Source organism: Hyperolius riggenbachi, chromosome 1 (genome assembly GCF_040937935.1).
Source record: "Hyperolius riggenbachi isolate aHypRig1 chromosome 1, aHypRig1.pri, whole genome shotgun sequence".
Taxonomy (NCBI): Eukaryota; Metazoa; Chordata; class Amphibia; order Anura; family Hyperoliidae; genus Hyperolius; species Hyperolius riggenbachi.
Window position 1 is genome coordinate 490350167 of NC_090646.1, and position 14049 is coordinate 490364215.

A 14049-nucleotide genomic window follows, 5' to 3' on the forward strand; every position below is an offset into this window, starting at 1 on the left:
ATACTTTCTACATACGAAGAAAAATGTTTATACTTAGTTTATGTATCTTATGCTGGTACATATGTTTAGTGAACTAATCTTTGTATTTCAGGCTGTGCTGCTCAGGCTACTGTGACCCAACCGGCCACTGAGTCTGTTTCTCCTGGAGGAACAGTGACACTGCCTTGTACACTGACTGGCCTGGACATAAGTGACCGCTGGGTGTATTGGTATCAGCAGAAAACAGAGGAAAAACCTCAATATCTTTTGTATTATAAAAGTGACACTGACAAACACCAGGGAACTGGGGTCCCTGACCGATTCTCTGGATCCAAAGACACCTCTAAGAACACAGGCTACTTAACCATCAAGGCAGGGGTACTACAAGATGAGGCAGTATATTATTGTAAAGTGTGGCATCCTTCTCTCAAGCAGTTCCACACTGAGGCACTGTTATGAGGAACTAATGCATAATCCACACTACCTGGGCCAGAGAGACTTCTCACTGCCAGAAGACAGAACAAACATTATAATATGTTTCTTTTGTACAAGTGTAGGGTTTGTTAAAATGATTCCATTAAAATCAAACAAATCTTATTGGCTGTTTGTGGCTCTGCTCCCTTTTCAGCATTTTAACCCCAGTCCCCCAATGACCGACTGTAGCAGGTTTGAGGCTTCTGCCATTAACAGTGTAGGAATGGCAGCAACATAAATATTCCCTCTGAAAATCAATAGGTACATTTTGATTGGCTGTTGTAGGCTCCATCTACTTTTCTGAATATTAATGGCAGTTACCAAGTGACCAACTGTGCCAAGTGAGAACCCTATCATTAACAGTGTAAGAATGTCTGCAGCTATAATTTTCCCATTTATAATTTTGTTGTTGTAGGCTCCACCCACTTTTTCTAACCTCAACGCACAGACACTCAATGACCTAGTTTGTGAGATTTGGGGTCCTTGACATCAATAAGGTGAGAATGGAAACAGTTTATCAATCATACAAATCAGATTTGCTTTTTTGCGGCTCCATCTCCTTTTCTGAATTTGAATCCCAGTCACCCAATGACCAACTGTACCAGCTTTGAGGCCTCTGCCATTAACAGTGTAAGGATAGCAGCAGATAGCAATCCTCTTGAAAATCAATAGGTGAATTTTGATAGGCTGTTGTAGGTTCCACCCACTGAATATTAATCCCAGTTACCAAATGACCAACTGCCGAGCTTAAGACCCCTGTGATAAACACTGTAAGAATGGCTGCAGTTTACATTTTCCCATTTAAAATTAATTAAATGTGAAATTGGCTATTTTATGATCCATCCATTTTTCCTGCATTTGTAACCTTGACCACCAAGTGACCAACTGTACCAAGTGTGAGGACTCTGGATTTATTACCATGAGAATGGCAGCTATCTAAATTTTCCTATTGACATGAATAGGTAAAATCTGTTTGGCTGTTGTGGTTTCGCCCAGGTGTGCACTGAGCAGGGGGGTGTGAGACTCCAGAACATATCATCTCAGGTAGTAAGGGATCTGTATACCAAGTTTCCTTGAACTCGGTTAAGACATTTTCAAGTGATGGCGGCACATACATGCATACACACACATACACACAATGTTATATATAGAGATATTCTAAGGCGTTTTCGAGTGATCGTGGCACATACACACACACAGACATAGACACACACACATGTGTGCGCTTTTATATAAAGAGATTTGACTGTTAAACAGCAATTTCATTCTATGGAATGGCTTTTGTGTTCGACATCAACAGAAACCAGTTGAAAGATACTGCAATGGTGCTAGTTTGATCAGAAGGGGAAACTAAATAATATTGCAGAACATACCAATTAGAGAGAGGCTTTGAAATAAAAAGGTATCAATCTTTATTAGTACATAAATGCTCAAACACAGAAGAACAATACCATTAAAAGTGGATTAAAAAAAAATACATGAGATGGCCATCCAACCACCCAAACACCCAACCACCAACAAGCATACAGGGAGGCCCAATAAGCACACTGAGCTAGGGAGACTGGATCATATGAGGCTTGCAGATAAAAGCATTGCAGTCCACACACAATGGCAGACCAAGACACCAAACATAGGCCAGGGCCGGTTTAAGCAACAATGGGGCCCCAGGGCAAAATAAAACTGGGGGGCCCCCCCAACAGATACCCCGGAACAAAAATCGGCATTAAGGGACCTTTTTTGCAGCTAGTATAGTCAGGGTGTGAAGCCCCAATCGGTCGGAGCTCCACATTCTGGCTACCCCAGCCTGCATGGGAGACAAGGGGTTAAAAAGTTTCAGGAGGGGGGACCCAACATAGTTAAAAAAAAAATCCCACACTCTAAACATAAAAAAAGGGGAAATAGGAAAAAATGCCAGGGATCTTCATGCAGCCATATTGCAGCTGTATAGCAATCCCTGGCCAAAGCGCTGCGGCTGCGTATGGACCCCCAGGAAACCCAGTCAGGAAATTTATTGCTCTTTCTTTTGATACATGTAAAATTACACTACCGTCAGGTTTGCTACTAAAAGTGACATTTACCACATTTAAAAGTATACTTTTTTCCTTCGAAACTTTAAAATCGATTTTCTCAAAAACTATAAGGTCTTTTTGAAAAATTGTTTTTTCCTCTTATTCCTAATGATCTCCTTAACATATCCTGCAAATTTAGGGTTTCTAGCATTTAAGGTGGATTTGCTATTAACCATTAAACTCGGCAGGTTTTTAAATGTGTACTTTTTTCCTCTTGTAGCCACTGGGGGCCCCTACAAGCTCTGGGGCCCTGGGGCAATTGCCCCCTTTGCCTCTGTGGTAGCGCCGGCCCTGGCCTAATCCATATGGTGAATCCATCAGAGCACTTATACATGTAAGCCTCAGCTCAGCAGGTAACTCAACAACACAATATAAATACAGTCTTCGTGGTTGGGAAGAGTCCTAAAAAGGACTATTAGGGGTCCCTAACTGGTGCACTGTGAGTAGCAGTGCACATAGGAAACAGCTGTACAGCACAATATTACAATACAGTCTATCTAACACTGTCCCTGTATTTCCTAACACTGATCACTTGGGGGGAGGGGCCCGCGTGGTGATCAGGTCGGATTGGCCGTCCTGTCCCACCTGACTTCAGGGTGGAGGGTCAAAGAATGACCCTATGGGAATGTATACGGCGTGCCACCCATAGGACCATTCTTTAACCTTCCACCCTGAAGTCGCCTCAGAGACGAATGGGTGAATGGCAGATGTCTGCCGGGAACCGTTTGCCATGCAAAAGGTTCTGCCATCCTTAATCATGAACTGGATAACATCATAATTGCCACTCATAAAGGTGTTTAGAAATAGGCCCATTAGGCCCAAGGAAAGTGAGTCTTAGAAAGGAGCGTATGTCAGTTATTGCAGTAGCAGTGTGGCTAAAACAAGTTAGGGCAAGGTAGACCACAATGGTAGCTAGCAGCATGACCTGGAGGACAGCATCAGCTATGCCAACCAATAATGTAGATATAAATAGTGTAAATAAATGAGTTAATTTTTTGGGGGTGCCCTTTAATTTTATTCTTAATGGTAAATGAACAGAGGTAGATGTTAGGCCTCTTGCACACTGCACGCGATTCCGATTCAGATTCCGCTTTTTAATCAGTTTTTACATCCGATTCAGATTCCGATTTGCAGTGTGCAAGGAGCAAACTGTAAATCAGAATCTGAATCAGATGTAAAAACTGATTAAAAAGCGGAATCTGAATCAGAATCGCGTGCAGTGTGCAAGAGGCCTAACATCGACTTTGAAAAGATCAGGGCTAGGCTGGAAGGATCTCCAGGGGTAAGCAAGGGAAAGTGTGTGAACATTGAGGAGCCCCATCAACGATTTGTTGGGGGGGACATGATTTCTAGTTACGCCCCACTCTCAGACAAACAGGAGAATGAAGAGAGGTGGTTGGAGGCTTCCTATCATACTAGTGTGGCACTTTCTGCATTAATGATGGGCTCTGGAAAGGTCACTTCATCTTTCAAAGGATACAGGGATTCAAAGTACACCCTTCCCAGCTTTGCAAGTTGGAAATTTGTGAAATTCTGGCAAAAAGTGGCTACGCTTGAATTAAAGAGGAACTGACTAGTGTTGGGCGAACAGTGTTCGCCACTGTTCGGGTTCTGCAGAACATCACCCTGTTCGGGTGATGTTCGAGTTCGGCCGAACACCTCATGGTGTTCGGCCTTTTAAGTTCGGGTTCGCCCCGAACTTCTGTATGCCCCCGAACAGGGCCGAACAGGGCCCCTGTTCGGGCGAACAGGGCCCTGTTCGGCCGAACAGGCCGCAATACGGCCCCCCTATGGGGTCGCAGGCATAAGGGGGGAGCATGCCCCGATCGCGGGGGGGGTCGGAAATTCCCCCCACCCCCTCCGCTAGCGCTCCCCCCTCTGCCCGCTTCCCCATTCAAAAGTTTCAAGAAGTACCTGTATAGCGGATGGCCTGGCAGTGGGCGGCACTGTGGAGTGAGGAGGAGGAGGAGTCCGGAGAGTGACGAGTTGAGGGAGGCCGGGCAACGGGCGTGAGGTCAGAGAAAGGGCGGAAGTTCCGCCCTTTCGCTGACCTCACGCCCGCTGCCCGGCCTCCCTCAACTCGTCACTCTCCGGACTCCTCCTCCTCCTCACTCCACAGTGCCGCCCACTGCCAGGCCATCCGCTATACAGGTACTTCTTGAAACTTTTGAATGGGGAAGCGGGCAGAGGGGGGAGCGCTAGCGGAGGGGGTGGGGGGAATTTCCGACCCCCCCCGCGATCGGGGCATGCTCCCCCCTTATGCCTGCGACCCCATAGGGCCCCCAAAATAGGGATGTTCGGGAAGTTCGGGGTTCGGCCCGAACATGCCGAACATCTCGGCCATGTTCGGCGAACTTTCCCGAACCCGAACATCCAGGTGTTCGCCCATCACTAGAACTGACACGAAAATCTTAAAATTTAAAACACACACAAATAAGAAATATGTTTCTTCCTGAGTAAAATGAGCAATACATTACTTCTCTTCTATTTTGCTGGCATTTACAGTAGGTAGTAGAAATCTGACATTATTGACAGATTTTGGGTTAGTCCATCTCTCCATAGGGGATTCTCAGCATGGCCTTTATTCTTTATTTAGACACTCCATGAAAAAGATTTATACAAAGATGCTGGGCAGCCTCCCTGCTCACCGTACACCCTTTTGGCAGTTGGACAGAGCAACTGCCATTCACTATGTGCATTTAAAAAATAAAGAAATCCCTGTGAACCCCCCCCCCCCCATGAGGAAATGGGCTAGTCCAAGACCTGGCGGCTCTGTCAGATTTCTACTACCTACTGTAAGTGACAGCAGCATAGGAGAAAAGTAATTTATGGCTCATTTTACTCTAGAAGAAACGTACTTCAAAATTGTATATGTTTACATATATTTTAAATTTTAAGATTTTTGCGACAGAGGTCCTTTAAAGAGAATCTGTATTCTAAAATTCTTACAATAAAAAGCATACCATTCTATTCATTATGTTCTCCTGGGCCCCTCTGTGCTGTTTCTGCCACTCCCTGCTGCGATCCTGGCTTGTAATTGCCAGTTTTAGGCAGTGTTTACAAACAAAAGACATGGCTGCTAACCAGGGGTCGAGACCTGCGTGGACGCCTGGGAACGGCGTCCACCCACTTTTTCTTCAGCGTGGACGCCGTTCACCCTGGCTTGTGTGGAGGGGAGCAGTGCAGAGAAGGAGAGCTATGGGGACAGCGGGGATGGGCGGACATCTCTCCCCCCCCCATCCCTCCCGGTAAGTCTCTGCCCACTTTCTCCGCCGGGCCCGACATTTCAAAACACCGGAGGGGAGAGGCAGGAAGGGGAGCATGAAGGTGAGGGATGGGGGGTGGAGATGTCCGCCCATCCCCGCTGTCCCCATAGCTCTCCTTCTCTGCGCTGCTCCCTCCGGGTGGGGGCACACCTGGCTACCTGGGCACATATACCCCTGCCTACATATACTGGGGACATATACCCCTGGCTACATATACTGGGCATATATACCCCTGGCTACATATACTGGGCACATATACCCTTGGCTACATATACTGGGCACATATACCCCTGGCTACATATACTTGGCACATATACCCCTGGCTACATATACTGGGCACATATACCCCTGGCTGCATATACTGGGCACATATACCCCTGGCTACATATACTGGGCACATATACCCCTGGCTACATATACTGGGCACATATACCCTGGCTACATATACTGGGCACATATACCCCTGGCTACATATACTGGGCATATATATCCCTGGCTGCATATACTGGGCACATATACCCCTGGCTACATATACTGGGCACATATACCCCTGGCTACACATACTGGGCACATATACCCCTGGCTACATATACTGGGCACATATACCCCTGGCTACATATACTGGGCACATATATCCCTGGCTACATATACTGGGCATATATACCCCTGGCTGCATATACTGGGCACATATACCCCTGGCTACATATACTGGGCACATATACCCCTGGCTACATATACTGGGGACTACTATACCCCTGACTACATATACTGGGCACATATACCCCTGACTATATATACTGGGCACATATCCCACTGGCTATATATACCGGGCACATATCCCACTGGCTATATATACTGGGCACATATACCCCTGCCTATATATACTGGGCACATATACCCCTGGCTATATATACTGGGCACATATACCCCTGGCTACATATACTGGGCACATATACCTCTAGCTACATATACTGGGCACATATACCCCTGGCTATATATACTGGGCACATATACCCCTGGCTACATATACTGGGGACTACTATACCCCTGACTACATATACTGGGCACATATACCCCTGACTATATATACTGGGCACATATCCCACTGGCTATATATACCGGGCACATATCCCACTGGCTATATATACTGGGCACATATACCCCTGCCTATATATACTGGGCACATATACCTCTGGCTACATATACTGGGCACATATACCCCTGGCTACATATACTGGGCACATATACCCCTGGCTACATATACTAGGCAACTATACCTCTGGCTACATATACTGGGGACTACTATACTCATGGCTACTTATACTGGGGACACCTATAGACCTGGCTACCTGGGGGTACCTATTTTGGGGGAACTGCTGTCAGTTTATCTGCATTTTTGTGGAACCGCTGTTATGTATTTTGGGGAACAGCTGCCAGATTATGTGTATGTTAGGGGAACGGCTGCTGCCAGATTACGTGTATTTTGGGGAACTGCTGCCAGATTGTGTATGTTTGGGGGACCACTAGTTCCAGATTATATGTCCTTTGGGTGTTACGTGTATTTTGGGTGACCCGCTGCCAGGTTTCGCGTATTTTGGGGAACTGCTTCCAAATTATGTGTATGTTGGTGGAACTGCTGCTGCCACATTGTCTATTTTGGGGGAACCATTTTCATATTATCTGTATTTTTGAGGAACTTCTACCAGATTATGTGTCTTTTTGGTGAAATGCTGTCAGATTACATCTATTTTTGGGGGATACACTACGGCAGAGCTCAAATTTCCTCGGCAGACCTTTTACATCACTGCTAAGGTCATGTATATTTGGCCCCACCCATGACCACGCCCGCGGTGTGCTTGACCACGCCCATTTTTGGCACGCCGCGCGTAGCAGGGGTTCTCCAAGTGAGTCCACTCACTTCTTTTCCCAGGACTAGACCCCTGCTGCTAACCAGCTTGTGATAGGCTGAGAGGAGCTCAGTCTGTGACTCACACAGAGCCTGAAGGGGGCGTGGAGAGGGTGTGTATAGCTTCTATGCTATCAAAAGCAGAGCAGCACATTCCTACCTGAGTGCCTGAGCCTGACAAAGCCATCAGAGGAAAGAAGATTTGATTATATAACAGAGATAATACAGCCACTGTGCAACTAGGAAAGGCTGCAGTAAGACAGCCCACATTAGAACAGGTATATGAACTTATAGGATAGAAGAAATAAGGCTGAAAATGTTGTTGCAGAGTCTTTTTAAACAATCTTCTCTACAGGTTACTGACTGTGAAAGTTCACACTGTGATGTCTGGAAGGGAATAACTGTTCCCTGACCTAACTGGCACAGTCCAATTTCCACTTATAGCACTGTATGTTTAGACTTTCAGGTTTTAATTTGCTTCCATACTATTTAAAACTAAAGTTAAACATTTGGCTGGACTTAGGTTATAAAGGCATGATTTGTCTAGGAAAGGCAGAAAATAAAATACCTGTGAAACAGCTGTAAAGTGGGGGTCAAAGAAAAATGGCGCATAGTGCCGATGTTTAAAAATGGTGCTGCATTGAAAACATAGCCTTAGGAACTCCAGTGAAAATAATGTAATTAAAAAAGTGATTCATTTTTACAATAATTATGTATAAATGATTTAGTCAGTGTTTGCCCATTGTAAAAAATTTTAAATCCCTGATTTACATTCTGACATTTATTACATGGTGACATTTTTACTGTTGGCAGGTGATGTAGCTGCTGCATGCTTTTTTGGCAGTTGGAAACAGCTGTAAACAGCTATTTCCCACAATGCAACAAGGTTCACAGACAGGACTCTGCCAGGAGTATCACGGTCCTCAGAGTTTCTTGTGGGAGGGGTTTCACCACAATATCAGTCATACAGCGCCCCCTGATGGTCTGCTTGTGAAAAGGAATAGATTTCTCATGTAAAAGGGGGTATCAGCTACTGATTGGGATAAAGTTCAATTCTTGGTCAGAGTTTCTCTTTAACGTTATTTAGCAATATCAATGTTTCATTATGGCGCACAGACGAAAAACTAATTGAAAGGTTAAATTGTTAATCAGCATATTGCTAATTATCATATTACTGTCTTTAACGTTAATTAACCCAACGTGAGGAGGGTTTCTTCGGCTGCTGGCTCATTCACTGACACTTCTCAAGTTTCAAAATAAGCAGCAGGAGGGAAGGGAGAGGAGTGGAGAGCAGACACGTTAGCCCTGCCACCTCTGCCGTCTAGGAAAAGCAGATCCCGGGGTGAGGATGGTTGGCACAGCGCGGGGATGATGCCGGCAGGAGGAGAGTGCAGCAGCAGGAGCCGGAATGCCACGCAGGCAGCAGTGAGCTGGGTCACCCACACGGGATCGGCTGCCTAACCACTTCCAGCACCACTAGACAGCGGGCACTGCCAGCCAGCCACCAGCCTGGAGCATCATGCACAGGGTAAGAAAGTACTTTCAGTGGCAGTGGCAGAGCCCTGGCATTTATATTTGTAGACTGTCATCTGGCTGATAACGTTTTATAGCTAAACCTTAAATAATGTTTAATAACGTTTATAGCTGTTATTTATTATGACAAATTATTAAATAATGATAAACGGCAAAAAAAAAAAAAACAGCGGCATCACCGTGCGTAATTTTTCATATGTGCCATTTTTGACTGGACCCATAAAGTGTTTTTGTGAGGGGGAATAAGCATTATACTGCTCATCCACAAAATAAAGTTTGTGTCATTTTACCTGTGCCTGCTAATACTGCTTCTTTGCAATGACGAGGACTCCGTTCATGAGCAGTTGCATGGTAGCATATGCAGTTTTAAGAGCCATGCTCTGTTTAAAGCCGAGCTCTGGTTGTTTTTCTTCTGCTTGCTAGAAAAAGAAAGCTAGTAAGCATTGGATATAGGGTTAGGCAGGGAACACACTTGCAAGGTCGGTTTCCTTACATCATGGTGCATTTGCAATTCCATTTTCCGCCTGCAAATGTTTGCGTTCATGCGGTGGATCACATTATATTTGCGATCACACATGTCATGTGGAGAAAGTTGTGCGATTTAAAAACGTGCTGAAGACACAAATTGCAAACGAGCAATTAACACATGCATTTCTGGAGCGAGGCCATTGACTTCAATGGCCAGTGCAGCCCTGTATGTTTTGCAGTCCGCAGCATAACTTTCACAATTCTAGCAAGTGTGTTTCCCGCCTTATACCTCAGATGTGTGTTATTTTTGACATCCATGCTTTCACCTTCATGTGTTTGTGTCTATGCATGATAGCTGACAGTAGCTATTTTGCCTGTACCAGTGTAGCAGAAAGCAATAGTCCTGTATACAGAGAATACACCTGCCATGTCACGGTGCCATCAACATACGTTCTTGTCCTGGACATGGTTTTTGAACGAGGCTGAACTGCAGTGTGTACATCTTTGGTAACGGGACCAAGCTGGATGTTTTAAGTAAGTACATTCTTTCCCAATTTTCTCATGTTTTATCATTCTACTTATTTTCTTGTATATCTTAGATTATAGAAAATGTTGCGTTTTGTTGTCCTACTTTTGACAGATTCTGAAAATTACATTTGTGGGTAGCTGTCACTTCAGTGATCCCTTGTTAATGGAACGTTATAGTGAGAAGGGTGCTGGAGCAATCAAAATAGGCTTATAAACACTTGTTAGAACTACTTGAGCTTTATAAAGCCATGTAAATAGTAAACCAGTTATTCTCTCTAGGGAAACCTTTTTTCCATGTGATGCATTACTGTCAAGTATCTGTTACCCACAAAAAGTCTCACAGCTGTTTTACAGCTCACTCATAAAGATCAATGTCATACATTTTCCCTTATACATTATATAGAAGATTACTAGAGAGCAGGCATGTGTTTAGATTGTGTAGCATCCGCTGTCTATACTAACATCTATAACTATGTCGACATTGGTTGACGATTAAAACTTTATGGCCCTTAAGCAATTCACTTTTTCTCCTGAGTTTTCTCCTAAATGATATTTTCACACCTTGTTATAAGATGCCCTTTAAACCACCAGCAAGCAAGAAAATACTCAAAATAATTTTGAGAGTACTTTTTCACCCCTTTTATACTTTTTTAGTTATAAAATGCTGAAAAGTTATTTTGAAGAGAAGATGAAAAAGTATCTGTTAGGAGAAAAATCAGGAGAAAAAGTTAATTGCACATGGGCCTATATGTTATACATATAAAACAAGACAAAATTATACTGAACTCGTGATCTCTTTATATTTAACAGATATAATTGTTTTCCAAACTGCCGAAACATATGTACTAGAGGTATTGAGTACAGTGCACATATAGCAGTGTGTATATGTATGTATATGAGAAACATAGTTCTATCCAATGTTGATATTAGTTTATATTCAAGGTTCTTCACTATATTATTATTTTTTTACAGTCTCCACAGTGTGCTTGATGGCTTTATAGATTGATCAAATAAAACTTTGCACCACGCCCGATTAGGGTTTTCTTAAATATTGTTACTAAATAAAATTCCATCAATTGAGGATAAAATCTTTTCCACTATTTTAGTATAAAATCAACCATTTTATCAAATCAACCTAAAGATTGAACAATTTGGTTGAATCATGTATGGCCACATCTACGTAGGTTTTCCAAGGCTGGAAATCTTTGGAGAACATAAGAGATCTGTAAACTTATCCTGGAATTACTTTTTTTCTTAATTGTTTTCACTAGAGGTGGATGTTTGTGATTGTAATTGTAAAGCCATTAATCTTTCAGCAACCCTGGCTACAATCTTAACTGTATTATACAATAAATATCTCACACCAAGAATTATATAATCATAAAAATCATAATTTATTTATCATACTCATTCTTTCAGTCTTATCATTTAGCAATAGTCAGTGGATGTTGAATGCCCTGTACAGCACCAGTGCTGGCCTTCATGTGCTGGACTTTATTGGTCATAAAGGTATAATAATATATGAATTAATATATTATTGTGAGCTGCTGGTTTAGGTTAACAGGACAAATCAGCAATAATACTCAATATTAAAATACATCAAGAATAATTATTTGAAACAACCTACGTTGAACGTGTGCACAAGCTCTAGAGTGAATCATTTCTTAGTACAATCAAAGAATGACTAGCCTGTACTCCATACTCCATTTGCTGATGTGTGGATAAAATCTATATAGAGATGATAATTGATAAGAAACACACCCGGTGTACAGGCACTTTATTCAAACATCACATACTACAGCTTAAAGGGAACCTTAACTGAGAGGGATATGGATGTTTCCTTTTAAACAACTCCAGTTGCTTGTCAGTCCTGCTGATCTCTTTGGCTGCAGTAGTGGCTGAATCACACACCTGAAACAAGCTAATCCACTCTGACTTCAGTCAGAGCACCTGATCTACATGCTTGTTGATGGGCTGTGGCTAAAAGTATTAAAGACACAGGATCAGCAGGAGAGTCAGGCAACTGGTATTATAATAAAAGGAAAAATCCATATCCTCCTCAGTTTAGGTTCCCTTTAATTAACTTAGGCAAGGATTGCAACATTTCACCTCCAATAGAATATAAGTTCCTCGGTTATTTCAAGCACAAGAGCCTGATTGTAATTAGTGCTATTTGTGTCTGTCTTGAGCCTATACAATATTATGATGTAAGAAGACTGCCCTATACAAAAAAAAACTAATGTCATTTACCACCATTTCAGCACATAATTCACTTTTCTCTAAAGTCTTATTTCCTCTATTGATTTTTACAGAATTATGTGTAGTTGCTAATAATATATGTTAGCCCAAATTATAATATAAATTATGAAAGTGTAGATCTTAAAATCTGCAAAACTAAAATGAATTCTGCATGAATTATGCTATAATAAATATAATGTTTATAACATCTAAGTAAATAGCAATTTATTAACACAATTCTTATGATTTAAATTTTACACTTTCTGCATGTATTTTAAATCTAAGAAGGGAAATTCATAAAATTAAAATAATACTAATAATGTGTTTTGATAAGTCATGTAACTAAATAATTCTGGTATGCCATTATTATTACATGTACAATGTCTGAGTTCTGTTTTTCATTTATTTAACAGCCGGCCAAGTGAAGGCACCAACAATGTTTATATATAGTCCATCCGAAGAGGAGTTAAAAACCAACAAAGCCACCATAGTTTGTACATTCAGTGGATTCACTCCCAGCAGTGCATCGATGGTATGGCAGGTGGACGGGAAAACATGGACCAATGGAGTCCACACCTCACAAGTCAGCAAACAGAGTGATGGCCTGTACAGTGGAAGCAGTTTTCTGACCATGACCACCTCCGACTATAAGTCACATGATAAATATGCTTGTAAAGTGACACATCAGAGTCAGGAATATATCAAGGAATTGAAAAGATCAGAGTGTTCCTAATATTTCCCCTTCTGTTTTGTGTGTTACCCTAATGGCTGTTATTATTACTCATTTAGCATTTGACACATTTGAAATCTGGCAAGATCATAGTAGTAGCCCTCCTTCAAAGTGTAGGTACTCTGGTAGCCAATTTCACTAAATATGTCTATTCTAATGTGAAAATGGCATTTTTGAAAATAATCTGTCAATGCAAATATGAGCGGTGCCCTGTGTTTCCTTTTCTGTCCTTATATCTGCATAAAACTTTCAATAAAAAAATATCTCTATAAAATGTTGTCATTGTTTTTAACATAAAATATAAATGCAGTTAAAATTGTAGAATAACTGTGACAATTTCAGGGTCTGGGATGAAATAAAATGACTTATATAAAAAAGTCAAAATGCCACTGAATATTAGCACTGACTGAATGGGGCACCCTTTTAATTAATACTGTATTATTTAATAAATATCTCACACCAAGAATTATATAATCATAAAAATCATAATTTATTTATCATACCCATTCTTTCAGTCTTATCATATAGCAATAGTCAGTGGATGTTGAATGCCCTGTACAGCACCAGTGCTGGCCTTCATGTGCTGGACTTTATTGGTCATAAAGGTATAATAATATATGAATTAATATATTATTGTGAGCTGCTGGTTTAGGTTAACAGGACAAATCAGCAATAATACTCAATATTAAAATACATCAAGAATAATTATTTGAAACAACCTACGTTGAACGTGTGCACAAGCTCTAGAGTGAATCATTTCTTAGTACAATCAAAGAATGACTAGCCTGTACTCCATACTCCATTTGCTGATGCGTGGATAAAATCTATATAGAGATGATAATTGATAAGAAACACACC

General features: G+C 42.0%; 1 protein-coding gene and 2 gene segments (V, D, J or C); all 3 read left to right on the forward strand.

Moving 5' to 3' along the window:
- LOC137522590 (immunoglobulin lambda variable 5-45-like) overlaps window positions 1-13465 on the forward strand; it is a 65093-nt gene extending 51628 nt beyond the window's left edge. Inside the window, 2 exon segments of the V gene segment in view lie at window positions 10192-10229; window positions 12875-13465. Coding sequence covers window positions 10192-10229; window positions 12875-13194 — 358 coding nt within the window.
- LOC137522707 (immunoglobulin lambda-1 light chain-like) overlaps window positions 1-14049 on the forward strand; it is a 418930-nt gene that overhangs the window by 378330 nt on the left and 26551 nt on the right. The gene's annotated exons all lie outside the window — the stretch shown is intronic.
- The window catches only part of LOC137522623 (Ig lambda-1 chain V regions MOPC 104E/RPC20/J558/S104-like), a 226047-nt gene that overhangs the window by 197399 nt on the left and 14599 nt on the right, over window positions 1-14049 (forward strand).